We start from the raw sequence: 27,860 nt of genomic DNA, 5'->3' as shown, positions 1-27,860 counted from the left end.
CTCACGCAGGGCAGCGGCGGATAGAGCTGAGGGGTGGCAAGGGCATTGGAATTGGTAGAAAATGTATAGCAGATATGGAAAACGAAGTCAGGCATTTTTAGCAATGTACTGATTTTGTTATAATGTTTTGTCCAGAAATTAAATCGCCACTGCCACCTATTGGTGAATAAGCTTCCCATTCCAATGTTGCCCTACATACAAAGGAAGAGAGACTTTTTGGGTGACCTGAAATCTCTGCTGTGGCACTTACTTCGAAGGAGCCTAAAATTAAGTCTAACCCAGACATGGCAGGCACCTAAAGGGGGTGCATTATTATCCCCGCCTTACAGTGTGGAAACTGAGGCTTGGAGGGAGTTCAATGCCCCCTTACGGCCATGCAGCTGTTAAGTGGTGGAGCTGGGATTTGAATCCAGGTAGACTCATTTCTGGGCCTGTTTTCTGAACTGCGACGCCCACCACTTCCTATACTCCATTCTTGCTCGAGTTAACACCAGCTCAACAACACAGCATCAGCAAATTGCTGGCACCATGTATTGTGATTAATTTTTATCATTCTAAGCACAGTCCGACAGTTGTCAAAGCATTCAAGAGCATTTTCAGTGGTCCATTTTAGTTATGTCAACTGGACATATTAAAAGCATTTTACTTTATTTACTATTTTGGTGACATACTTATCCAATCCCTCTGTCACCTCAGTACACGAATTATTGAAATGTGTCACCTCTCCAGGGCCTCTTACAATTTTGCTGTCATTGCCTCACATTTTGGCATTTCAACATGTGCTGTCTTGTTTAACCTTCACGATCAGCTGGTGCCTTTGTTACTCTGTGTAGCATTTTACATATCAGAGTTTATGAAATACTTTTAAATTAAATTACGACCTTTTACTTTTTTGAATAATTCCCAATCACTTGGAAGTTTTATGTGTCTTCAGCATAGGAAAAACTTTTCGAAAGTTTGTGATTATTCAAACGGTTCCCTAAGAATATAACAATTTTTTATTTTTGTATCTGAGTATCTCAGCTCAAAAATATGAATAGAATGTCTATGATGCCCTTGCTGTAAAATTAATTATATTAAATTTGTGATTGTAGCTTGAAATGTGTAATAGGGTACGCTGGTGTTAAATATTTAGGGGAACTTTGTCTGTTCAATTTATTGGCTAATTTATAAAGAATATAAATGCCATGAGTTTCAAGGCTTACAAAATAGCATTTAACATGTACACTTATAAAAAACTGAATTGTTTAAAACATTAGTTGTTGTCTAAGTATCTCTTCCTACACAGACAACCCCTCCTTTATACATTAAATAATAAGTTAGCAAGTGTTAACTGAGATTGTATCAACATGAACATGAACATCAACTTCAAGTTGCCCCTGAACTAACTAGCAAGAGGTAGGGCACGTAGCATTTAGTTGGGGCAGTAAGAATTAGTCAAGGATATACAATCAACACAACAAAGAACAAAAGCAAAGAGTAACTTAGTTATAAGCAACTGCTTATTTATGATAAAAATCATTGCGTTGGGGAACAAGATCCCTGAAGCTAGATGCTTCGCAAAGACAAGGATTTTGTCCTTTTATCCACAGATGCGGCTCCACTGTGTTTGCACTACTTGGCCCACAGTTTGCATTCAAATAATTTTTGTTGAATAAATAAAAGTGGATTTCAAGAATCACTTGGTGCAGAACTACCCAGAGTGCCTTAAAATGGGTCCCCAGGGGTGTGGGCATCTGCATTCTTCACACACCTCACGCCCCTTTTCATGTGCTACATAGTCTGAGAACCCCTGAAGTTCAACCCCTTCATTTTTTCAGAGAGAACATGGAGACTAAACGGTTTGCTCAGGGTCACACGGCTAATGATCCAGGGAGAAGTAGAGCCCAGACTGTCAGGTTCCAGAAAGTTCATCGGTTGGTTTGCTTCCCCTAACTTTCGATGTGCAGAGAACAGGGAAATAATCCCATCTCCAGGTTTTGTTTGCCTTTCCCTGATAGTTGATTCTCATTTCTTGTTGCTGTGTCCGTACCCCTCCTTCTCCAGTATTACTCACACAGCATTTTCCCACTGTTTTTCAGAGTAGTCACTAACTTATTTTCTAATAAAAATTAATTTTCCAAATGCTTGTCAATGTCTGTGAACTTCTAAGGTTTTCTTATTCCATTTTACTAGAGCTCTTAGAAACGGTTTATTGTACCTAATTAGGGCCTTCAGAGACTCTTAATTTATTTTTCTCCGAAGGCTCTTCCGTGTCTCCCACGGTGGAAGCCATTCTTTTAGGCCAATGGGTTTGCTTAGGCAATACCAGATTTTGTGCTGCTTTAACAGTAAAGTGGCTGGTTCTCCTCTGCAGGGAGAACGAGCCTCTGCTCCGTGGAGTAGATTAAACAAACACATAAAACAGTAAAGTGATTGGAAGAGGCAGTTTTCACCTGTATGACTTCCTCAAAAGGAAGTTTCATCCAAAGGCATGATTTTATAGAGCTCCTGTGAGGCTTGTTTTATTTCTCCAATTTCTTGGGCTTGTTGGAAATGCCAAACCTAAATAAACCAACAGGATGAGTCGGGATTATTTTTCAGGATCTGTGACAGACGAGATGTCTTTTTGTAGAGTAACAGCGTAGTTCAGTGCCGGATGGATAACGGGGCCTCGGCTTCCCATGGTTATTCCTTCCCTTTCTTTCACCTGTTTGCCACTTTGCCTGAGAGAAGATAGTTAGCAATCAATTGCCGGCCGAGCAATTTCAACACTTCTCAATGTACTTTATATAAAGCCATAAAGCAGGCAGGCGCTCTACCACGATTTACAGAGCACGATTTGATCAGAGATGCTCACTTCATTGTAATCAGAACGAGTGGCCTAATTTCATTTTTTAATTGTTAGCAATGATAACACTTTGGGAGGATTCCCTATCTTAAAAAGCCCTAGTCGGCTGGGCGCGGTGGCTCACGCCTGTAATCCTCGCACTCTGGGAGGCCGAGGCGGGCGGATCATTTGAGCTCAGGAGTTGGAGACCAGCCTGAGCAAGAGCGAGACCCCGTCTCTACTAAAAAAAAATAGAAAGAAATTAGCTGGGCAACTAAAAATATATAGAAAAAATTAACCGGGCACGGTGGCGCATGCCTGTAGTCCCAGCTACCCGGGAGGCTGAGGCAGGAGGATCGCTTGAGCCCAGGAGTTGAGGTTGCTGTGAGCTAGGCTGAGGCCACGGCACTCTAGCCCGGGCAACTGAAGCCGTCCGCGTCCTTGGGCGTACTGGTCGACCCGGGCGATCTCCCCTGCAGAAGCGCTCACGTTGGTGACTCCCGGGAGGAGGCCCAGAGAGTCCGGGGAGCTCCGTGTTCCCCCAGGCAGAGCCACAGACCTCTTCCGTCCTGCGCTCGGCCGGCCCGCGGGGCGCATCCGGCGGGCGGAGGCAGGGCGGCAGGTGCGACGGGACGGCCGGCGCTCCCGGGAGGAGCAGGGCATCTCGGCAGCAGGGGGTGAGCCCCCGCACCTGTCCGCCTCGGGAATCGCGATCTCCACCCGCCCCAGGCCGAAGCTCGGCGCTTCTTTCTTCAGTCCAGACATCGAGGCTGCGCTGCTGGCCAGGTCAAGCCGCGACGCAGAGACCAGTAAAGCTGGGGCGGGGCGGGCGCGATGCGGCGGGGTCCCCTAATCCGAGCGCAGTGCCCGGGACCCCGCGGAGGCGTTCTGTGGGGAGCCCGAAGACCAGGCCGAGCCTGAGGCTGGTATCCGCCAGGGGAGCCAGCGCGGACATCGAGGGTCTGAGCGCTGAGACACGCCCTCGGCCGGTGGGACGACCCCGGGGTCCCCAGACACCGCCCCGCCTCCCGAGCCCGCCCACGCCCCCAGCGCACCGGCTCCTGCGCGCTCGGGCTGAGTCTCAGTGCAGCTGCAGCCCGACGCCCCCGGACGCAGACAAGGACAGGCGGGCCGTGAGGACTCCTGCCAGCCCGCAACTGCGACCGACCCCCCGTCCCTCTCCTGGGCTGCAGACCCTCCGGACCCGCCGGGGATCCGCCCTGAGCCTCCCGCTCTCCTCCAGGCACGCGGACATGCGCCCGGCCAGGCCAGGTGCCCCGCTGCCCGCGCTCCTCCTGCTGGCCCTGGCTTTGTCCCCTCACGGGATCCACGGAAGGCCCCGGGGGCGTAGGGGAGCCCGGGTCGCCGACAGGGAGTCGAAGCCGTTGCTTTTCCTGCCTGCGGCCGCGGCCCGCCCAGCTCCCAGCGCCGTCAGGAGCGCAGGTAAAACGCCCCGTCCCAGCCCGCCCGTCTTGGGCGCTGGCCTGGGTCTCAGTGGGTGACCCTCGGCGCCCGCGCGCCGCTCGCTCTGGGAAGCGGGGTTAAGCACCGCAGACAACGGGACATCTCTGCAGAGTCCCGGCTCTCGGGGAAAGAGGTGATGAGTTTATTAGATTGGCCACGGTTGGGATTTAAATAACAAAATCCGCTGGCAAAGGAACCAGCTTTCCGTGCCCCTTCCCAGGCGTGGGAATTCTGCCTGGAAACAAACTGGCGGAGCAGCCGAAAGACGTGGGTTTCCGCCCACCCGCCCAGGGACAGCGGACAGCTTGTGTGCCTGTTGGCGCCTCGTTTCTGGGCCTTCCGGAGTTTTGAGAATTATCTAGCATTACCGCCCTCTGACACCCGAACTCTCTCAGGAACCCCGTTTGCTCCCGCCTTGCGCTGGCCTCAGGGAATGGCGACACACGGCGGATTTCGCAGGCCGCGGTGGGCCAGTTAACTCGGACCTTTCCTAGGTCAGGTTAGAAGGGGCAGCCGCTGCCGGCTTCGCAGAACCTTTGACACTCAGGTTCCTGCTACTTAGATGCCCAAGGGAGGTGGGAGGACCGAGCAAGCGGAGCAAGGAGCCGCTGTGCAGGGTCGTGAGACGCCCAAGGTAGAGAAGTCGCGCGAGCGCGGAGGAAGGTGACGCGCTCAGGGAAAGGCGCTCGGGGGCGGCGGGCAGCCGGGCGGGAAGGAGGGCAGGGCGGGCGGAAGAGAGAAGCTGCCCGACGGGTGTTCAGACCCTGCAGAAACAGCGCGAGGGGGAGCTGCTGGCTCAGCCTGGGCGCAGAAGGCTCGAGGGCTACTCGGTGGCCTTCGCCGCCTGGGTGCGAGGACACACCCCGGGGGCGCCGCGGGATGCCCCCAGCTTCCGCCTGGCTGTCGCCACGGCTTGGAAGGCCTCTTCCGCTGCGTGCGTCACTTCTCAGAAAGAAAAGAGGGATTTCTCAGTATCGTTTTTCTTGCATAATAGTCACGACATAAAAATATGCTCATTCATTCCACGGATTTTCACGGAGTTGATGAAGCTACTCAGGGCGGGCGCGGGGCTCCCCAGAAGAGCAGGCGGGGTGCGCGGGGAGGCGCGTGCTCACCGCACTGAGTGGGCAGGGCAGGGAGGGGCGGGGAGGGCGCCGGCGGTGCGGGGAGGAAGCGGGTAGATCTTTCCGTCCCCCGCCCGCCAGTGCGGAGCCGGGGTGGGGCCGGACCGCGACCACAGCTGTGGATGCAGCGATGGGGCCGCACTGGTCATGCACCTTGACTTAAGTTACTGTCAGCCCAAGTATTTATCTCAGAAAATGAAATGCCACTTCGTAATGTGAAAGGGTAGGAGAAAGTCTCAAACTACAGAAACATTTATGGTAACACGCTAATTCAGACCCTCGGTTTCACTTAAGTTGGACAGATAGTTTCTCTGCGGTTCAAAGACAGTGGAGACTCACTGAAGTGAGTTACCAGGGATAGAACAGAACATTTTATTAAATGTTAACATCAAAGCGACAACAATCTGAAGTTTTAAAAAAACAGCATAGCCTGACAGTGACCTGTGGTTGCCCTTGAAGCCCACTGGTTTCTAGAGCAGTCTGCGGCCTCATCTCGATTGCTGCACCTCGTTCACACACGGGGGAAGAAAGGTGGCTCATTGCATCCCTACCCGAGCCTGTGAATGGAACACATGGACACGGCTCCGGGACAAACACGGACATGAGAACGTGAGACTAGACAGGACAAGGACCTATCTGGGTGTTCTCGTGGGACACATCAGGGAGTGGCAGGCGTTATAGTTCGCTGAGGAGGAAATACCTCCCGTGTCCTAGAGGTCAAGGACTGTCATCCTTGCCAGATGTGCCTGGAATTCTGTAGCAATATAGTAACCACTATTACCCAGACCTAACGTACCGTTCTGGGTTCTGGAATCTTTGCTGCACCTGCAGTTGTGCGTTCTCCCTTTTCGGCAGGTTAGACAACTTCAGTAAACGCAGATGTGAGGCTGGAGGTGGGGGGATCATTGCCAGGCAGAGGGTACAGCAAATAGGAAAGCCTGAGGCAGGAGGGCCGGGAGGACGCCCCAAGATTGGGGTGGGGGAGGGGAGGAGGTGCGTGTTAGTGTCCCAGAGACACTCGTGGTTCACCGTCCTTGGCTCTCCTTCCACCCATCGTTCATGCACGTGTGCGTCCATTCGTGTAGCCATTCGACACACGTTTGAGGTCACTCTGAAGGGCTTGGAATATGAAGTTAACCAACACTTTTGACTGTTGTTCTTGAAGAGCTCAATTTCGTTAATAAATCCTGCCTCAAGTGTCAGTGCAGTGGCTTCATCGTAGCTCACTACAGCCTCCACCTCCTGGGCTCCAGCGATCCTCCCACCTTGGCCTCCTGATTAGCTGGGACTGCAGGTGTCCACCATGCCCGGCCGATTCTTCCTTTCTGTCATCCTCCCACTACCCTAGTTCAGCCCAGCTTGAGCATTACAGTGACCTTCTGATCCTCTCCCTAGCACTGTTAGCACCCCTGCCCTCTGTCTCGCTGCGGGGAGGACTGAAAATGCATGCTGTTCCCAGCTTCACCCCTGCCCTCTTGTCCTGTGCTCCCACCTGCTGTCTCTGATCATCACACAGCAGAATGGAATGAACGAGGACTCCCACCTCAGGCTCTGCGGAAAGAAGGGGGATCGGTGCTCTCGCCCACTGAAAGAAAGGCAAGATCAGAAGGCTGAGGAATGGGCCATGGTGGGAGTAGGGAAGAGGTTTGGAGAAGTTTGTGACAGAAGAAAAGAAATTGGTGTGGAATGTGGGAGACAGAAGTGTGAGGGGACTTCGGAAAGCATTGGTGCATGTCATGTCCTCTTTGCTGCCTCTGCCTTTTCAAGAGATTTCTGCAAATATTTACGTTATTTCTGTGGACTTTCTGGAGTCAGATTCGTGCTGTTCTCGTTGATGTTGTTTTAATGTAAAACCTGCTGACATGGAGCTTAGGGAATGTCAAGGTCATTGTGTGGGGTTATTCTGAACAATTGCAAATGAACATTCTTCGTAAATGGTGTGGGACTGGTCCCTCCCCAGTCCCAGATCTGCGGTGGCTTCTCTTGATTTTCCAGGAAAGTCCTAACCTCCTTGTAAAGGAAGATGGGACATTCAAATCCCTTTGTGACCGTCCCACCTACTTTCTGTGTTGCTCACAGGGGCTGCCAGAAGTGCCTGTGCCAGTCACAGGCTCGGTACCTGCCTCTCACAGGTGCCATTCTGACTGCGTGTGCTCTTCTGCCGGCTTCTGGAATGTGCTTCTCTCACCTCTGCCTGTTGGAATTCTATCTGTCCATACAGGCCCTCTTCCTTTGTGATGTCTTTGCAGTTATTTCTGTGTTCAGCAATGTCCAGACTCTAAAATCACTTCACATATATGCCTTCCAATTTGACAAAACTTTAGAAAACTCCAGATATACTTGAAAGCTGCAGGGACTTGTGTAATAATGGAATTTTATTTGCACAGTCCACATTCCCTCTTCTGCAAGTCTGTTACTGTGATATCTGCCCACTTAGATGGCCATGCCTGGTAAGTGACAATTTCTTCCACATAAATAATAAAAAAATAAGTTTTTGCTGTTTTGCATATCACCAAGGAGGGGGTATAGAAGAGTACTTTTAAAAAATATTTTTTTATATTTTATCTTTAAGTTGTGCAACATGAAGTTTTTTTTTTAAATTTATTTGTGTGTTTTATTGTGATACAATTTCAAATCTTTTGGATAAGAGATACGGTAGATATAACAAGTAAATGGAGCATAAGTCATTTTATCTCTATTGAATTTACACCACATGCATACCTTGTAACATTCCAATTTAGTACAGGAAATACTTTTAACAGATATCAGAGTAGAGTTTCCTCTCTTATTTCTGATTTTCTTTAAAATATAGAAAAATGTCTTAGAGCATTCAGATTTACTGACATGAAGTTTTGATATACATATACATAGGAAATGATTACTACAAACAAGTGAACATATCCATCACCTTCCATTTTAATATTTTATTTGCAGAGTTACTTGAAGCTATTTGTTTTACTGCAAACTGTTAGCATGGAAAGAGGTCAAGGTGGAAAAGTTATGTATGTTTGGCAGGTTCTGTGGCCAGAAGTGTGTTGGGTGTGGTAGCTGCTATGATCATAAACACTCGTTATGAGTAGCCAGAGCTGCTTACCTGAAAGGACACTGTCCATTCACAGTGTTTTTGGCAGTTATTGTTGCCTATTTGCAGGAGCCCGTTTACGGAGCTGCTAAGCGGGGAAATTCTGTGCAGGAAGTTCACAGAATCATCCACCCACTGGGGCTTCTCTCTCCCTGGAATGACACAGTCCTAGGAGACTACTTTCCACTCACACATTGGTTAGGAAAACTAGAATTTTAAAAATTCGTTTTAAAAATGTTATTTTTTTCCCCTTTGCCCTTCAGTTTTATTGTTGAAAATAAACTCTACAGTGTGTAAGAGCAAATTTCTAAGATCTTTGTTGCTGTGTAGAAGGAGGATAGAAAAATGTGGCCAGGTGACATTTTCCTCCTGTGTCTAAAATTGTAGAAAATATCACAGCGGTGGGAAGTAGTGTGCTCTGGAGTTTAGACATTTGTTATAACTCTAATTCTACAACTATCAACATGAACTGTCAGGAAATAGTAGCTATGATATTTATATTATGTCTGAGAAATGTGTAGTCTTTTTATTTCTTCAGATAAAATGAAATTTTATTAAAATGTGATTTACTTGCAGTTATTGTTAGTCTTTTTATTTAGATTACCTTTCAGTATTGATTTCTTTCTCCATTGAACACAGATGGCATTTTCTCTATCTGCAGCACTCCTCATACTGTAACCCATGTTAGTGTGATTTTATATTATTATATCTGTTTGAATGTAAGTCCCTTTAAGTTGGGGAGTAAGGGTTACTCAGTTTTTAAAAAAATGTATTTTATCGATTTATTTTTCTAATTCCATATCCCATTTCAAAAAGAGTTACTCAGTTTTTAATACCCCATGGCCTACCAAAGTCACTGTATAAAGTTTACATTTAGGAAAGATTTTTTTTTTTGGAAGGAACTGAATTTTTAAAAAGAATCTTTGAGAGTTTTAAAAAACTTTAATTTTAAAATTAAAATAATTTGAATTTTTATTTGTTCCAAAGCCAAACCAGACCTATCATCCTACTATTCAATTTGTACCATTGTGAGTCATAAGCTAATTTCTTAGCATCTCGTTCTATTTAGACAGTACAGTATTTGCTATCCTCGATACCTTCTAGAGCGGTAGTTCTCAAAATGAGGCTCCTGGAATCATATGTCTCAGAACCAACTGGGAGGTGAATGTCAAATGTAATTCTTGGGTTTTGCTCTGGATATAATAAATCTATGTGAGTGTAGCTTGTGGATCTGCATTTGAGAATTCTTGTGTACATTACATTTTTGGAACCACCAGAGATTTTTTTAATTGGGGAGGTGAAAGGCAGCATATCAGAATCTTCTGGAAAGTTTTTTCCAGATAGAGACAGTTCCCACTGCCCTCCCAACTTTAGCCACGCTTCTGCTTTAGTAGCTCACTCTCCACCCTCTGCCATCCTTGCGTGCATGCACAGCTCCGTAGATCCGCTCCAGTGTGTCTTTAAAGATGGGCAGTGAAAAAAGACGCCATTGATCTACCAGCTTTGGGAACATGGCCATTAAGCCCCTTCTTAGAGAATCGTTATAGGAGCATGCTGTGGTGCCGATGTTTGTCGCCTCCAAACCTCACGTTGAGATTTGATCCCAGTGTTGGAGGTGGGCCTAGTGGGAGGCGTTTGGGTCATGGGGGCAGATCCCTCATGAACAGACCAGTGCCACCCCTGGGTGAGTGGGGGAGGCGAGCGAGTTAGCACTAGTTCCCTGTGAGAGCTGGTCGTTAAAAACAGCTTGGCCCCTCCCCCCTTGCCTCCTCTCTGGCCACGTGATCTCTGCACAGCTGCCCAATCTCTCACTTTGCAGCCACCAGAGCCACCAGCCAAATAAACCTCTTTTCTCTACAAGTTACCCAGCCTCAGGTATTTCTTTATAGCAACACAAAACAGACTAAGACAAGGCAGTAAAGGAAGTCCTGCAGTAAAGGAAACTTTATGTAAATTAGTATTATCTAAATTTCTAAAAATTTTACCATTATTTGCATCTCATAGAACTAGGTTTTCAAAAAGCCCATTTTTAAAAATGTTGTTTCAGACACTGGACACAGGCCAGCCCCTCTTCAGCACCTGGGGACACCAGGAAGAAGCGCCGCCCGGCCGTAGGTAATGAAGGAGAGGAGGAAGAGGGACCCAGGAGGCTGAGGGGCCGGGCGGGGCTGCCCCAGGAGAGTTGCTGCAAAGTGATCACACACCAGCTGCTAGTGAGAAACGCACACTGTTGTTCAATGGAAAAAGAACTTATCTAGAGATAAGTTCAGTAAAATGGCAAGTTACTCATCTAAAATTTAAATGCTGTTCTTGAAGAGTGTGCCCATTGTGAACATTTTGTACTTCTGATATTTTACAAATTTAATATATTAGCATTTAGCTTTGCTTAAATTCTACAGAATCCGTAATTACTTAATTACATCCATAATTTAATCAGTCTACACATCTAGTTCACACTGGCAGGCTATGTTTTCTCTGTGGACATACAGCAAATTATGTGAGCCAATTATTAAAGAAAACGTCTTATCTTTGTTAAGTGGTAGTTACTTGTATATGTGCTGCCGAAGCAAGCACAAGTGGTAGTTACTTGTGAGAAAATGAGAAAACGAAAACACTAAAAAATTTAAGCCCTGAAAGATAGTCATTTCTGGCTGACAGTTTTTTTTCTTTTTTTTTTTTATTCTGGGGTATTGTGAGGGTACAAACATTATAGTTACACTTTATGTCTGGCTGACAGTTTTGTAAGGAGTTTATCAATAGTATCACATTGGCTGGTGATCATTTCCATGAGACAGATAATAGAGGTTCTAGGTTTGCCGTAGCCATAGAGCTGTGGACCCTGCACAGGGCGCATCTCTGAGTTCTGGTGTCGCTTCTGTGCCCTGGGGAAGAGCCGTCATGGGGCTTCACCCCATCATGGGGTGAAGATCGAGTAGCAGAGGAGGTGTGTGAACACCTGGCAGCGTCCTGGTCCGGGGGCCGACAGTTGAAGTACTGCACGGGCGTCAGCCATGGTGAAGCTGGACAGAGGGATGTCGTCATGACCACCTCCAAACCTGGTTATGCTTATTTATAGGAGGTTTTTCTTTTTCTTTTTCTTTTTTTTTGAGACAAGGTCTTGCTCCATCACCCCGGCTAGAGTGCAGTGGCCCCATTATAGTTCACAGCAACCTCAAACTCCTGGGCCCAAACAATTCTCTGGCCTCAGCCTCCCATGTAGCTGGGACTACAGGCATGCACCACCATGCCCAGCTAATTTTTTAATTTTTTGTAGAGGCGAGGGTCTCGCTATTGCTCAGTCTGGTCTCAGACTCCTGGCCTCAAGCAATCCTCCTGCCTCCATCTCCCAAAGTGCTGAGATTACAGGTGCGAGCCACCTCACCCAGCCTATAGGAGATTTTTCGGTTGCCAGAAGATATATATGCCTGTTGCTAAGAAAGGAAAAACACCACTTACCCGCTGGATTGGAGACACTGTCCGTTTGTGTAACTCTTTGCTGTGACTATCTCCTGTGTTCCCTAATAGATTTAAAAACCAAGTCTTGTTTACATAGGACGGTATTTATAGTCTGAATTTTAAGTTGCAAGAATAGAAATTAATTACTGTATTAAATAATTATTCATTACTACTAAATTAATTGGTGAAGTGTTAAAATAGCCATTTCTTAAAAAATTCTTCATAGAGTGAAAATAAAAGATACTTCAGAAGAAAGAAAAGAAACCTTATACATAGGCTAAGTTATGTGGACAATGAGAAGTAAACTTGCTTATCCCACATGTCGATGAATTAAATTTGGGGTTAGTGGTATTACTGTATTATTACTGTTTGTGACCTTTATTCATCGATCTTCTAAACCACATGTATCCATTCTTAGGAAAATATTTCCTGTGAGTACTTATTTTATTTTACTGTCTAATTAAATATTTAAAATTACTTTGGTAAATTTTTGGCATGTGGTAATCAGGTAGTAATTGAACATTTCAGAAATGTTCTTGGTAAGGTATTTTGAAATATACTGGAAAATTCTTGCTGCACAAAGAATTCCATTGCCTCATCTAGAAAGCAACATCATGTATTTAGAAGAAGTTAAAGTTGTTATAGACGTTTACAGGGAGACATACGAGCTTTCCTGTAACCATGTTTTTGCACTGTTGCTAGAGGATATAAAACAAATACGATTAGGCGACCGTTCCTCCCAGTATCTGTCATCGCCTGCCTTACACTGCACCTGGGATGTGTTTAATCAGCGATGATGAGAACACAGACACGGAAGCGATGTTTCGAAGGAAGAAGTTTATCTTCACAAGTCCCTAAAAACAGGGAGCACACACAGCACACCACACGGGCACGTGGGAACCAGGGCACTTAGGAGGCAGAAGGGATGGGGGAACGCGGGCAAGGGCAGGCCGAGGCAAGCGAGGATGGGCAGGCTCAGGACTGGTTGGTTTGAATCATTTCAGTGGGCTCTGGCACTGAGGGCCGCCCCGGGTTGTCTGGTCCCTGGCCCTGGTGTAATTAGAACAGGGAACAGGCCTGGAGTGTGACAGCCGGGTAAGCAGGCAGTGGGCAGTGGGCTGTGGTCGGGCTGGTTTGCAGATGGAAGGAGAGCTTGCAGGTGGTCCTCTGCTCTCTGTGGGAATCGGCTCCCCCCGGAGGGGCAGTCCCTCCAGGGGCAGCAAGGCCCAGATGTCAGAAATAAAGAAAATAGAAAGGCACGATTAACACAACCCACAGGGTGAGATCCGCCCTCCTTTGCCACTCGCCTGCGTGCGCGCTGGCCTGTTGTCTGTTCCCGGCCACGGTGCGGCCGCGACCTCTGCTGACCTGCCCGGCAGTTGTCGGTCTCCACCTTGCCTGGTCCCTTGGATGCTCTGCTGCTGTCGACGCCTCCCTGTCCTCTAAGTGATCCCTGTGTTTGCACGGTTACTCTCACGTCGTCCTCTGGCTTCTCCGGCCTTCGGCCTTTCTCTCCCCGAGCACCTCTCCCGCCGGCCGGTCCCCGCGTGATCCCGGCCCTCCTCTCGCTTCAGCGGCTGCCTCTGAGAACGTGTCTCCTTCCCTTTTCTTTTCCTTGTCCTTCAGATCCATGCGTGCACTCCCTGCGGAATGTCTCCGCTCCAGGAATCTCAAGCTTCACCCTTTCCTGCAGGAACCTGTGCTCTGCCTTCGGACCTGCTCTCTGTCCCTGAGTTCTGGTCTCAACGGAGGGGAGTTTTTGCTTCTTGGGGACTGCGCTTCCGGGCTGGTGTGCCTGGGTTGGGAGCGCTCTGCGGCTATCCTGTGTTCGGTTTGTTGATAAGGTTTCTGGCTGCCTAATCCAGAACATCATTAGGGCTGCATCCTGTGTTTCCCGCTAGTACTAATCTACTGTTATTTGATGGTCATTCTTAATAACTGATTGCACACAAAAATGTTATCACAGTGTAAAATGCTGTACATCTATTTGTTTTTTGAAATGTTTTAGCATTTTTATAAGAATCTCATTTGTCTTTTAAAGTGTCTATGGAAATGATAACTTTAAATCTGGGAGGGTGATTAATTAGATTAAACCAGAAACTGAATAAATCATTTTCATGATAGCAGTCTTTGAATGAAATGGTTAAAGTTTAAATTAAACATGAATTGGACTGTGGTTTAAAACCAGAAGGAAAGTTACTTTGCAACATGATTTTGTATTTTTTTCCAGTCCTCCCTGTTCTCATTTAATATTTTGTCCTTTGGTAAATAAGCAATATAATGTTAGAATCTTGTCATAGTATTTTATAACTTAGGATGTAGGAAGGACTTTGGAGATTATTTAGTTTGTCTACCTCAGTTTACAAAAGAAACCCAGGGAATCTTTGGAGGTGTCTGGCCTGACACAGAGTGTTGCTTTGGTTGGGAAGGCAAAGCATGGCTGTCTGGTCTTAGGACAGGACAGGGGCACAGCTGGGTGCAGAGTATGAGTCAATACAACTACATGTTTGAGCTCAGATCATTTAAAATGACTTTTATGTGGTCCTTGTAATATCATCAGTGAAATATTACAGATACTATACATTCCAAAAATATATTCTATTAAATATTAAGTGCCATAGTATGATTTTAGAAATAATTTAAACACTGGATGTATTAAAAATCAAGTTCCTCATTTCCACCACACATATATTTCCTTGCTCCGTCAGCTGAAAGGGCCTGGAAGTCACCACACCCCAGTAGCAAGGAGCACACCAAGGGCCCAGATCTTGGTTTCTAATACTGTTCTCCTGTGAAAGGCTCCAGGGCTCCTTGGAGAAATCCCTGATGCTAGGACCAGGACAGGAAATAATATGAGATGAACCTGGAGCATCCGGCAGTGCCAGACAGTAAAAAAAAGTGATAAAAATTTAAAGCCATAAAAATGACAACAAAACCCCCCACAATGACAGGGAGATGTCAAAGGGACACAGGAACCAACAAAACCAGTTCCCAATGGCCAAAGCTGGAACCATCTGAGCAACCAAATAAAGAAAGTAGTATGAGCTTGTAACCCAAAGTGTAAAATAAACACCCATGAGTCCCTACTGATATAAATATTAATAAATGATTGAATAAATAAATAAACAACTGAGGGAGGAAAGACAAACCTCCCGTGCAGAAGAATTCTAAGTAACGCACATAGACACCATGCCCTCGAGGAAGGGGAGCACAACTCCCCGATCGTCACATATGGCCTGAGCACGGTGACCCCCTTCCCAGGAGAACAGTGTTGGGGGGGGAAAGAGCAACTTCGCAGTGCAGAGACCTCGCAAACACTGCCTTTGGCAGGGGTCAAGGTCAGCATCAACAATCATAAACCATATGGATAACACACACCCTTGATAAAAGTGACACAAGTGGCACTTTACCGTGGTGTTCTTAACCCCAGTTTAATCATGAGAAAAATACCAGAAAAATCTCAAATGAGGGACATTCTACAAAATACTTGACCAGGACTCCTCAAAACTGTCAGTCATCAAAAACAAGAAAAGACCGAGAAACTGTCACAGCCAAGAGAAGCCTAAGGAGATATGACAACTAAGTGCGATGTGGGCTCCCGAGACAGAAAAAGGACATCAAGTGAACACTGAGGAAATCCGAGTGAAGTACGGACGTGAGTGAGCAGTGACGTGTCGGTGTGGGCTCAGCGGCTGCAGGACATGTGCCATTCTGGTGTCAGATGTCAGGACGGGAGGAGGTGGGGTGCCTGTGCTTAGGTGTGCACTGCTGCCGGACCTCTGAAACTGCTCAGTGATAAAAAGCGTATTTAAAAAACACTATATCACTCCTGTAAGCAGTTGAGATCTTCTAAAACATTCTGTTTTTTAGTTTTGGGGTGTAAATTCTGTCTTTTGAAGCTATTTGTGAGAAAGAGGAGAATTAATTAAATAAATAATAATTCATTGTTTCAAAAAGCTATTTAAAATCTCAGAAAAAATCTAAATAATAGTACTAAAGCAATTTTAAGTATTCTATTACAAATAACTTATAGTGAGTGGTGTTTTAAAAATATTTTCTATTTTGAGAAGTTTTTTAGTCAGAATATTCTTTGTAGGTAGGTCTCTGCGACTTGTATTGGCCAAATTGACTAGCCGATTTCTTTTACAGGGAATAGCAATGAAACCTCATATTACAGAATATATTTATTTATGTTAAAGTTGTGCACCCATTGAAATTTTGTAAATGTCATGCTTTTGATATCTTGGTTAAGCCGTTTAAAAATAATTTTGAACAAATTATTGTGAAAATAAATTACTTTTATAATGCAAATAATCAATTTCAATTTGTTTAATAAACTCAGATTTCCATATGTTAAGAATTGAGTTGTGTTCCCCCAAAATATGTTAAGTTTTTAGTCTTCCAGTGTCTCAGAATGTGACCTTATTAGGAAATACAGTCATTGCAGATGCAATTAGTTAAAATGGGGTTATACTGGAGCAGAGTGGGTGGGCCCTTAATTCAGTATGGCTGGTGTCCTTAATGAGATGACGGTCATGCGAAGACACCTGGACACAGAACTCTACGGGATGGCGAAGGCAGAGGTTGGAGTGATGCACGTACAAGCCAGAGAACTCCGAGGATTGCCAGCAACCACGAGAAACTGGAAAACGCAAGGAGGCATCCTTCTTCAGAGCCTGCAGAGAGAGCAGGGCCCTGCCCTCACCTTGACTTTAGACTTCTAGCCTCCTTGTTGTGAGGCAGTAAGTTTCTGTAGGTGAAAGCCATCCAATTTGTGGAACTTTGTTATGGCAGTTCTAGGAAATGAATACACAATATAGTGCCTTTTCTCAATGCAGAACCTATCTGTGCTTACTCTGTATCCAAAGTGTGAGAAAGTACTTACAACACTCACCTCTGTCTCTGTAGCTCAAAAGCAGTCCCAGACAATATGTATACAAACGGGCATATGCCCAGTGTACTGTGTTCCAACTGAAAAAAAAGTCAGACTCTACGGGCGTCGGCCTGGTCTGCATTTCTAACAAGCTCCATGCTGCTGGTCTGTGGAACGTATTTTAAATAGCAAAAATTTGGAAGATAATAAGCAGTCAGTTTGAATTTACTTTTTTATCTTGTGTGTAATTTGCAGCCTAAATATTAATAACATTAGGCCTCATAAAAAGTTATACACATACATCCCTCTGTTTAAATATCTTCATCTCTAATAGAAGCATGATATAAAATATATTTTTATAAATATTTATACATTTACAACTATTTACTGGTATAGATGCAATATAACTACGTAAGGAAAAAAGATACACATTTTATGCCAGTTTAATTTTAAATACTTTTAATTTTGTATTTTAAAAGTATTGCTTCAATATGTTTAAAAGTCGACATCTTTTTCTACCATATACTTAATACATTTTCATTTTTCTCTAAATACTTAAATTTTCCACCAGCAATTCTCTCAGCAGTGAGGTAATAAAGGTAATTGCTCTTATTTTTGAAAATAGAACTGTTTTTATATATTGAAAAAGAGATTAATAGTGTCATCTGTTTAACTAAAATAAACAATAACTCAAAGAACTATGCAGCAAGCATTTTAAGCACTTAATATGATAACAGATTAAAACATAAAATAATGTCCACAGTACCTGCAAAGACTGAGGGTCAATCAACACAGCTTTTCAAGAGTCAATCATAGCAGAACAAATTATCTTTATGGTAAAATAGTAAAGTTATATGCAGATAGAAGAAAACAATAAACATTTTCTATTATTTTAGTTTTTAATTGTACTATTATGGTTTTTTATTGTTTCGCATGATCTCTACTCATTTTTTAACAAGAATATAGGAACGAGAGACAAGCACACCAACATATATACATATATACACACACATATATGCAAATTTATTCTTTTAAAATACATTGTAAATTTAAAGTTGATGAGGGTGGCAGATAGCAACTGTTTTGGTTAAATAAAAACTAGAAAGTTTTATAAATTGGATGACTGAGATACCAGTTTATTCAAGTTGTTCCGGGATAATGATCATGGATTACATAAAGACCCCTTTGTTTTTAATCCCTCCAAATGCGTGATTGTCTGTGCGCTGTCATTGTGTGTCACAGGGATGAAGTGCACGTCGTGGACTGTGCTGCCCAGCACGGCGGCCACAGCTACGTGTGGCTCCCGAGCAGTTGAAATGTGTCCGGGCCAAACTGAGGAGTGCTGAGAGCGTAAAATACAGCCCGCATTTTGAGAGCTTAGTATGAAAAATGTAAAGATATCTCATTAGAATTTTAAAATATTGAATACATGTTGAAATGGTAGTAATTTGGATACATTGGGTTAGATAAAGTAAATTATTAAATTAATTCACCCTTCCTTTTACTTTTTTAATGTGCCTACTAAAATATTTAAAATTATGTATGTGGTTCACATTTCTAGCATTACAAACATTACTTTCTTAGACCATTTTCCATCAGAGATCAATTAATTAATTTTGTTGTTTGGAGTAGTTCTCTTACCAGTTGTTCATTTAATATTGTGAGGATCATAAACTATCATAAGGCTGGGCACAGTGGCTCACTCTGGGAGGTTGAGGCAGGAGGATTGCTTGAGGCCAGGAGTTCTGAGACAAGTCTGGGCAACATAACGAGACCCCATCTGTATAAAAATTTAAAAATTAGCCGGGTATGGTGGAGTGTGCCTGTAGTCCCAGCTACTCGGGAGGCTGAGGCAGGAGGCTCTCTTGAGCCCAGGAATTTGAGGCTGCAGTGAGCTGTGATCATGCCACTCATCTCCCCAAACAAAAAAACAAATTAGCTAGGCATGGTGATATGAGTCTGTAGCCCCAACTACTTGAATGGCTAAGGTGGGAGGATTGTGTAAGCCCAGGAGTTTGAGGCTGCAGTGAGCTGTGATCGGGCCATTGCATTCCAGACTGAGTGACATAGCAAGACCTTGTCGCAAAAAAAAAAAAGAAAAAAAAGACAAAAAAATGAAGATCAGCTATGCCATTCCCTTGCCTAAAACTCTTTGACTTTTCAGCACCTGTAAAACTAAGTACGAAGTTTATGAACAGCTATAGCCTGTCTCTCTCTTTCAGCCACTTGGATATTCCTCAAATACTTTACCACACTGCAGCCCTTCCCTGTTCCATCTCTTCCTGCCTAGTTATCTCTGGCTCATTAGTTGGTTGTCATCTTGGACATCACTTCTCTGTTTCGGTTAAATCAATCTGTTATATATTCCTATATTCCCATCATATGGCTGTACCTTGAAATTAAAACTCAAGTGTGTTAAAATTGTGGTTGTCTTGGTGGCCTACACTGAATGCAAATGAGACATTGACTGTTTCTGTTTAAAAGTTAAGAACCCTCTCAGCTTTCCATTCCTTGAACATGTGCCGGGGGTCCCCTGTCAGCGAAGCACTGTTGCTCACGCTGCGGTGATAGCAGGTGAACAAGACAGCGCCCCTTTTCTCAAGGACACCAGGACGCGCACAGTGCACTATCATGCTAATCAGGATGTGACAACTGCTTTGATAAAAGCTACAAAACGTGTTACCAGGGTGGAGAAGAGGGGACAATTTTCTTAAAATATGTAATTCTCTACAAACCTGAATGTTATCATTGTCCCAGGGGCTACAGAGTAGAATTATAGTCTAAGTGGTTTCAGAAATAGAGTTATTTATACAGTCTTTGAATGCGCTTTCGCCGTGGTAGGTACTGCCACTGCACTCAGCTGGCTCATCTTTCAGAAAGCGTCGTTGTAGCTACCGGCCCCAAGGCCACACAGAATCAGTGCCACAGAAGCCAATTTGCTACGTTTTGTTCCTGGGAAGAGATGGGGAAAGACCTATGTTCAGTTGGACTATTATTGACGAGAACACCAGAGATTTATATGAGGAAATACTTTCGTATTTGCTGCTCTTTTGTTTCCCAGGATTAGTTTTAATTGTAAAATGCAGCTATTCATTGTCAAATGGGAGGGGAGCTTCCACCTCGCCGCACCCCTGCGGCCCCCGCATGAGTGCGCCCTGAGCTCTCACAGGGCTACGGGGGCCCAGACTCACCAGTGGGGAGACGAATGTTCACTCACTCGTTATATTCACATTATGTTTGATGTACACATGAGTCGTTTCGTAATAAAAACATTGTAAGTTTAAATGTGTAACTGCTAACAAATATTGCTGCCCAGGTATTTTATTAAAGTTTAAGTTTTCTCTCTCTTTAAAAGAGTTGCATACGCTCCTGATTGTTTTTATAAATTGCTTTTTCTGGATGATGTATTTTTAGTGAGTACAAGGTAAAGTCTGAGATGCAGTTCGATTTTTAAATTTTATTTTATTTTAAGCACAAAGCCTTTTAAGTGGGAGCGTATCATGAGCTGAAGTACATTGCAATTTGCCTGCTCTGGCTAATGCAGAGAAGAAGGATTATAGGGAGGAGAAGAAGGGTTAGAAGGCTGCTGCTGAGGTGGTCACAAAAGTGCGATGGCTTGGACCAGCCTTGTGTTAATGGATGGAGAAAGAAGTGCGTGCGTTTGGATAATTTCTGGAGGCTGGATGTAGTGGTGAGGGAAAGGGGAAGTCAAGCATAACTTCTTGATTTGGGGCCTGAGCAAGGAACATAGAGTGATGGATGCCATTCACTGAGACTGAGGACATGGAAGAGAAATAGGTCCAGGCAGAGGGCAAATCAGACGTCCACTCCATCCGTGCACTTCCGGAAGGCCTGTAAGTTGCCTTGAGAGAGCAGCAGAGCAAGAAGTTAGCTCCGCTGGAGTTCCAGAGCCCCAGGAACTGGTCAGAGCTGGAGACACAGATCTGGGATCAGCTGCATAAACTGCCCTGGATTCATGCGTTTAGTGCTTTATTAAGTGCATAACAAGGATGTTGTTAATGATGGAAATGCATTCCAGAAATTCTGAAGTTCTTTTTCTTTTCAGAAATATTCCCAAGAGATTTGAACTTAAAAGACAAAGACAAATTCATAAAGCACTTCACAGGCAAGTATAAAATTTATCGGTGATTCCATTAAATAAAAAGATTTGTGTGTAGATCACTATGTTAGGCACTGAGGATACAATGACAATGTCTGTAGGAGGCTCTCAGTCTGGTTGGGGAGCTGGACAAATGCTATTAACTTGTATTAATTCTAATGTAAACCCGATTTTTTTTTAAGAGGGTCTCACTCTGTTGCCTAGGCTGGAGTACAGTGGTGTCATCCTAGCTCACTGCAGCCTCCCACTACTGGGCTCAAGTGATCCTCCTGCCTCAGTCTCCTGAGTAGCGGGAACTACAGGCTTATGCCACCATACCTGACTAATTTTTAAATTTTTTGTAGAAACAAGATCTTGCTATGTTGCCCAGGCTGATCTTGAACTCCTGGGCTCAATGAATCCTCCTGCCTTGGCCTCCCAAAGTGCTAGGATTACAGATGTGAACCACTGCACCCAGTCCAGATCTTGATAAGTAATAGAAGCATAAACAAAGTTTTAGGAATGCACGGGAAGTGAATAATGCAGCCAAGAACTGTCAGGACAGGCTTGTAGTAACACGAATTGAAGCTGGGCTTTAAGGGATAAGTACGGGCTTCCCCATGAGGAGCAAGGCATTCAGGTCAGAAGCCCACTGAGCAAGGCATAAAGGCACGTGGCGTGGTTTGGGGAAGGACAGTGGGTGGTGTGTAGGGACGGTGGTGGGTTTAGGTAGGGCTGTGTGTGGCCACTGGGCACATACATGGCTGGAAAGGTAGGAAGGAGTCATACTGTGGACATCTTTTTTTTTTTTAAGTTATTTCACACTGGTTTACTTAGGGGTTCCATTTTCACTCCTCAATAGATTTTACGTATTTCTCAGATGCTCCTTCACTCGTCCGTTCATCTAGTTCTGAAGGGTTACTCAGTGTCATCTCGATCAGCCAACCATCTTCATAACAGGATTCGTTGACACGTCCTGGATTTTCCGCAGAGCTTCACTAATGTCAGTCCCTTCTGATGAAGGAGAATGGCGTTCACGAGCAGCTGGCACGCTTTCCGCAGCACCGAGCCCTCCTTGTTAGTTTGATTTTGTCCAGCTTCGGGCAGACGGAGCAAGCAACGTCTCCCCGGCGTCCGTGCCAGCCGCTGACGGCCGCAGGCCAGCGCCGCCTGCCGTTCTCCGTCCGCGCTTCTGTCGGTCACGCGCCGGGAGCAGAGCGGGCTCCCAGCCTCCGGCCGCCCCAGCGCCGCGTCCCCGCGGGACCGGGGGTCCGGTGGCCACGCCGCGGTCGGCCAGCAGCCCGGAGGGGCGGAACCCGCACGGCGTGCCGAGGCGTCCGGGCTGCTCGCGGGAGCAGCAGGTTCCTGAACAGCGAAGAGACGGACTTTGAAATGCCACGGCCGCAGCGCGGGTGACATGTCCTCTTGCGACACTCTTCGGCTCTTCGCGTCAAGTCTGTGAATGATCTGCACGTCATCCTCTGCCCCAGGGCCCGGCAAATCTCCGCACCGCTTCCAACAGCCCCCCATTTCCTATCGCCGTTGTCCCTCTGTCCCTAGTCACCCCGCTACCCTTCGATCTGTCGCGTCTCAGACCCGCGGGTGGAAAGCTGTGGTTTCCCCACGTGCTTTTCCCACGTGATTAAACCCAAGGGCCACATTCGTTTATCGGCTTCGAAATGGCGGCCGAGGGCGAGGACGGCGCGGAGAGCCCGGGTGAGGCGCGGGCGTCCCCCAGGCGGCGCTTGGCTGAGACGCAGACTCGGAAGGAAGGGGCGGAAGCGTGGACGGGCCCGGGTTTACGGAGGGAGAAAAGGAAACCTCAGGCCCCGCACACTCTACAATACCTCTTGACACCGACACGACGTAAATCACTGTCATCAGAAGATGGAATGTCTTCGAACATAGACATTAATTCCTATTAAATAAAAAGCTAGGAAACAAAAAGTAGAAACGAAGGGTATTGTTATTCTTCACATCCACTTTGCTCTCGACAGACTTTTTTTTCTGTCTAGAGCTTTTTCCCCCTAACTATTCTAGAGAGTTCTACTGACGGCGGAGATTCCATTGTGTGAGATGTTGAGAATGCGGAATGAATTTAGATGATTTTTCACAGACCGCAGCTCACTGCCTCCCACACCGCGGTGGAGGAAGAGCTCTTGGGCAAGCTCTTCTAAGGGCGCGGAAGGGTGTAAACCACAGCCGCATCATCTCCGTCCACGAAGTGCTAGGAAATCTATGCGGAAAGCTCGCCTGTGTTTATAACAAGCATTCTTTTCCTGCCCACTAGGGCCAGTCGCATTTCCAGCAGAATGTAGCAAACACTTCCATCGACTCTATTACAATACCAGGGATTGCTCAACACCAGCTTGTAAGTAACTTTGCAGTTTTATAAAAAAAATTTATTCGCCAATAAATGCATGTAATTTTAAACTTCAGTTGTCTGCAGGTGGGAAGTAATAGACTAAACATTGTATGAGATGTTATTTATAACACTGACAGCACCTAAGGTTTGTGCATGTTGTTGAGACTCTAAGGAGCAAACGCACTTTCTAGTTGGGAAAATATCCAAATGTGAAAATAGCCAGATTTCTTTAAAGACCAAAATGTTTGTCAGGATTTAAACTTTTTATTATTATTCAAATTCCTTAGCATAAATAAAGTGCTCTCTCATATAAATGAAAAAAAATAAGAGGACTATGAAGTGCAAGTCAAAATTTCCTCCTAAGTTATGTTAAAGTAAATATTCTTTTGTATCACATCATTTATACAATGGGTGCTGGATGTTTCTGAGTAATGATGGCATGTATTTTAAAGGTTGCTCTAGTGAATTCTTTTGGATACTTAAGTTACTGGAGTTAATAATAATTCAGAATATAATATTTAAGTGCTATCATTTAAAGTGCTCAAATTATGATTATGTGTGGTAACTCAATTGGTTGTTTTTAAATTCCTTTCCAAGCTCCAACTTTCCTTTTAAAGAAAATCAATTCTAAGAATTTTCTTTCCTTTTAACTAGATTGCTCATCTTGAGGAATATTTAATTTTATTTAGAATGTTGAGTCCGATTTGTTATACTTTTTTAAACAACTTGTATTTAATGACTAGGGAAAAGTAGTCACATTGGATTCAAGGCAAAACGACTAACCATAGCACAGCATGGTGGAGAAAGGGCAAGTTTTGGGATCAAACTGTTTACTAGTTATGAGATAATTAAAATTTTGAGACTCTTTTCTCATCTCTGAAGTGAATATTATAATAGCCCCTTCCTGATTGCATTATTAGAATTGATTGGTAAAAACCATGTTAAGCATTTGATATGTTAGGTGCTTATTAAAATGTAGCTATCATTATATATATTAGTTACAGTAATTAACATGATTCCTTTCACATTTATAGGCACCGTATACGTAATTTACCTTTAAATGTTTTTCCTAGATTACAAAAGGTGTGCTAGATTGCTAACAAGATTATCGGTGAGTCCGCTGTGCTCACAGACCTAGCTAGAAAACCTATCCTGTGAGTACTTATTTTTCTTATCCTACTTAATAGTTTAGTTTAATTTTTTTTTACATTTTTCATTTTTCTTTTTAGTTGACGTAGAATAATTGTACATATTTATGGGGTACGGCATGACTTTTCGATACTTATGTAGCTTAAACATTTATCATTTCTTTGTGTTGTAAATATTAAAAATCCTCTCTTTGAGCTTTATGAAAATATATAATAAATTATAGTTAACCATATTCACCCTACAGTGTTGAACTCACCCTACCATAACTTATTTCTCCTATCTAGCTGTAATTTGTATCTGTTAACCAACTTTTCCCCATCCTTTCCTCCCTCCTTCCCTTCCCAGCTTCTAATACCCGAAATTCTACTGCCTACTTCCATGAACTCAAATTTTTTAAGCTCCTACTTACGGATGATGATATGTGGTAGTTATCTTTCTGTGCTTAACTTATTTCACTTAACATAATGTTTTCCAGACTCATCCGTGTTGCCTTGAATGACAGAATTTCATTCTTTTCTATGACTGAATTGTATCACATTGTATATGTATACACACACCACATTTTCTTTATCCATTCACCTGCTGATGAACATTTAGGTTGTTCTATATCTTGGCTTTTGTGAATAGTGCTGTAATAAACATGGGACTGCAGGTATCCCTTTGATATACTGATTTCCTCTCTTTGGATAAATACCCAGTAGTGGGATTTTGGGGTCATATGGTAGTTCTGTTTTTAGTTTTTTGAGGAACCTCGATACTGTTATTCAAAGTGGCTATACTAATTTACATTCCCACCAACAATGTGTGAGTGTTCCCCAAGGGAACCCTTTTCTCTGCATCCTTACCAGCATTTTTTATTTTTGTCTTTTTGGTAATAGCCATTATCACTGGGATGAGGTGATATCTCATTGTAGTTATGATTTGCATTTCCCTGATGATTAGTGATGTTGAGCATTTTTTGGACATATCTGTTGGCCATTTGTATATCTTCTATCAAGAAATGTCTATTCAGAAAAAACAAGCACCACATGTACTCACCATCAAATTGCTAGTAACTGATCAACACATAAGTGCACATATAAGAATAACATCTATTGGATGTTGGGCAGGGGGAGGGGGGAGGGGCGAGGAGGGGATGGATGCACTTGACACTCGGACTTGGGGGGGAGGGGGGGAAGGGCAACATACATAACCTAAACATCTGTAGCCCCATAATATCCTGAAATAAGAAAAAAAAAAAAGTAAAAAAAAAAAAAAAGAAAGAAATGTCTATTCATATCCTTTGCCCACTTTTAAATCAGATTTTTTTTTTTGCTGTTGAGTTGCTTGAGTTCCTTGTATATTCTAGATATTAATTCCTTATAAGATGAATAGTTGGCAAATATTTGTCCCATTCAACAGGTTGTCTCTTCACTCTGTCTATAGTCTAACTTACTTAAGAAAATTGTGAACAATGTAAGAAGCCAGGAAACTAATCTTAGCAATACTTAGTGAATTTAATCTGTGGGTTTTTCACTAAGTGTTAAAACTTGATCTAAACACACAGACTGTTTTATTGAATTAATTCAAAATGTCCTCAACAGTGATTGAATTAAGTAAGATAAATAGCTTTTTTTGGCAACCATACCAGCCCTGAGTGATTTTTTAAAAAATCTTTCAACATTTGGTGTTATTTTATCATTGTGCAGAAATATTATGCAGATAGACATTAGATGAACAAAAGTATTTACAGGTCTTTTTTTAAACTGGCCAAATGATATAGTAAAAGTGAAAGTTGGTCTTAATACTTTGCTTTACACAATGTAGGTAAGAGCAGAGAGAAAGTACTGGAAAAATAGAAGAAAAAGCAAAGAATAAAAATATGGAATAAACATGTAATCATCATCTGCTCTAGCCTATTACTTTATAAGAGTGAAATGATCAGAATTTTCAATCTGGCTAAATTCCCCTAGGAGCCCTAGGGCAATAACGTATTTGTACAATCCTAAGTAAATTTAATGTGAATTGTAACATTTATTTACAAAGGTAGAATCTATACAACATATTGAAAGACATGATTTCTTTGCAAATATTTTTCTAATCAGTAGTTCTTTCCCACTGTAGTACAAAGTCAATGTTTTGGGGGGCCGGCTTTTCAGTACCATGGACAAGTCCCTCCAAGGAAAATAGTTCCTCAGGTTAGGAAGGTGGGAATGACAGTCATGGGGTACCTGTAGTCTAGAAGTACCCATAAATATTTTGAACTGGCCAGTAGAATTCAATCTATCCCAAATAACTGCATGGGGGTTTACTTAAACCATCTCACAAATTTGTTGTGACAGTTCCTGAGACAATCCTGACCTATTGCTGTTACTGTTTTTGTTCTTATTTTAAAAGCTATTATTACAAATTCATGATAATAATTAGAACTGTTAATTCTGCATATCTACAGTTGCTAAATTTAAAAATTTTCTTTTTTTGATAAAGAAAATGGACTAGATTATTTCTGTTGCAAGATACTTGAATCAATTATTCTCAACTTGTCTCAAAGTTTTTGAATAATGTGAAACATGAATAAATCAAGAAAATTCATTTCACTATTAAAATGACTTGAATCAAGTCATATTTATCTCTTTCTTTGTTTTTAACATATTCTATATAAATGAATAAATTTACATAAAGTTCAAAAACAACACAACACTAGAAAAGTTCTCCCCAAACAAATACTGTGTCATAATTTAAAATAATGTACATATACTTAACAGTGTACACATTCTTCTGGGACTGGGTCCATAGAAGACAAAGCTAATCAATATGACTCTTTAAAATCAGAGAGTTTAGAAAGTTAGTGATTTCCTGTATGAGTTATCTGTGACAGTGTCTGTTTCTAATTGTTTATTTAACAAGACATTACAATCACAATATTGCGATAAATTGTAGGGATATTTTATGAATTATTAGGTGATGTCAAGTTCATTTTTTGGAGTGTGTCTAGATGTCGTAAAACTTTAAGGGGGAAAATCATCATTTAAAATCTTTAAAAGTACGGATCAGCCACCCTCTTTTTCCATACACAATAGTCTGCATTCTTAGGATTAGACTGTAAATTAAGAGTCCACAGATTCTTTAAGCAAAAAACTAAAATAAAATGTAACTGTTAAAACTGTATGCATTTTAAAGTATGCTAAAAACCAGGTCATAAATAATGTGTTTCTTCTTTCCCCCCACAGGCATTTCTTAAGAATGTATTAATCTAATTTGAAGAAAAAAGTACCTGGAATTATACTAAATGTAAAAAGAGATGAAATTTGTAATTTTATAGGTATGATGAGTAAAATGGGAGACTTCCCAGAAATAACTGATTAGCTGTGTCCTATCATAGAATGGAGTCTTTTGATTTATCTTTGTGTATATAGTAATCTATAATTTTTTTAAAACAGAGTTTAAATCACATATTGCA

The 27,860-nt window shown here is 43.3% G+C and overlaps 1 protein-coding gene across 1 annotated transcript; it reads left to right on the top strand.

Moving 5' to 3' along the window:
- The first annotated feature begins 4,062 nt into the window (after nucleotides 1-4,062).
- On the top strand, nucleotides 4,063-24,410 carry FAM150A (family with sequence similarity 150, member A). The gene is made up of 4 exons (XM_012661415.1): nucleotides 4,063-4,252; nucleotides 20,875-20,934; nucleotides 23,198-23,278; nucleotides 24,346-24,410. Exons 1-4 carry the CDS (start codon nucleotides 4,063-4,065, stop codon nucleotides 24,408-24,410), a joined length of 396 nt encoding a protein of 131 aa, XP_012516869.1.
- Nucleotides 24,411-27,860: the final 3,450 nt, after the last annotated feature.

The sequence above is a fragment of the Propithecus coquereli genome, unplaced genomic scaffold (assembly GCF_000956105.1).
Source record: "Propithecus coquereli isolate 6110/MARCELLA unplaced genomic scaffold, Pcoq_1.0 Scaffold71, whole genome shotgun sequence".
Taxonomy (NCBI): Eukaryota; Metazoa; Chordata; class Mammalia; order Primates; family Indriidae; genus Propithecus; species Propithecus coquereli.
This window is presented reverse-complemented; position numbering and strand designations above follow the sequence as displayed.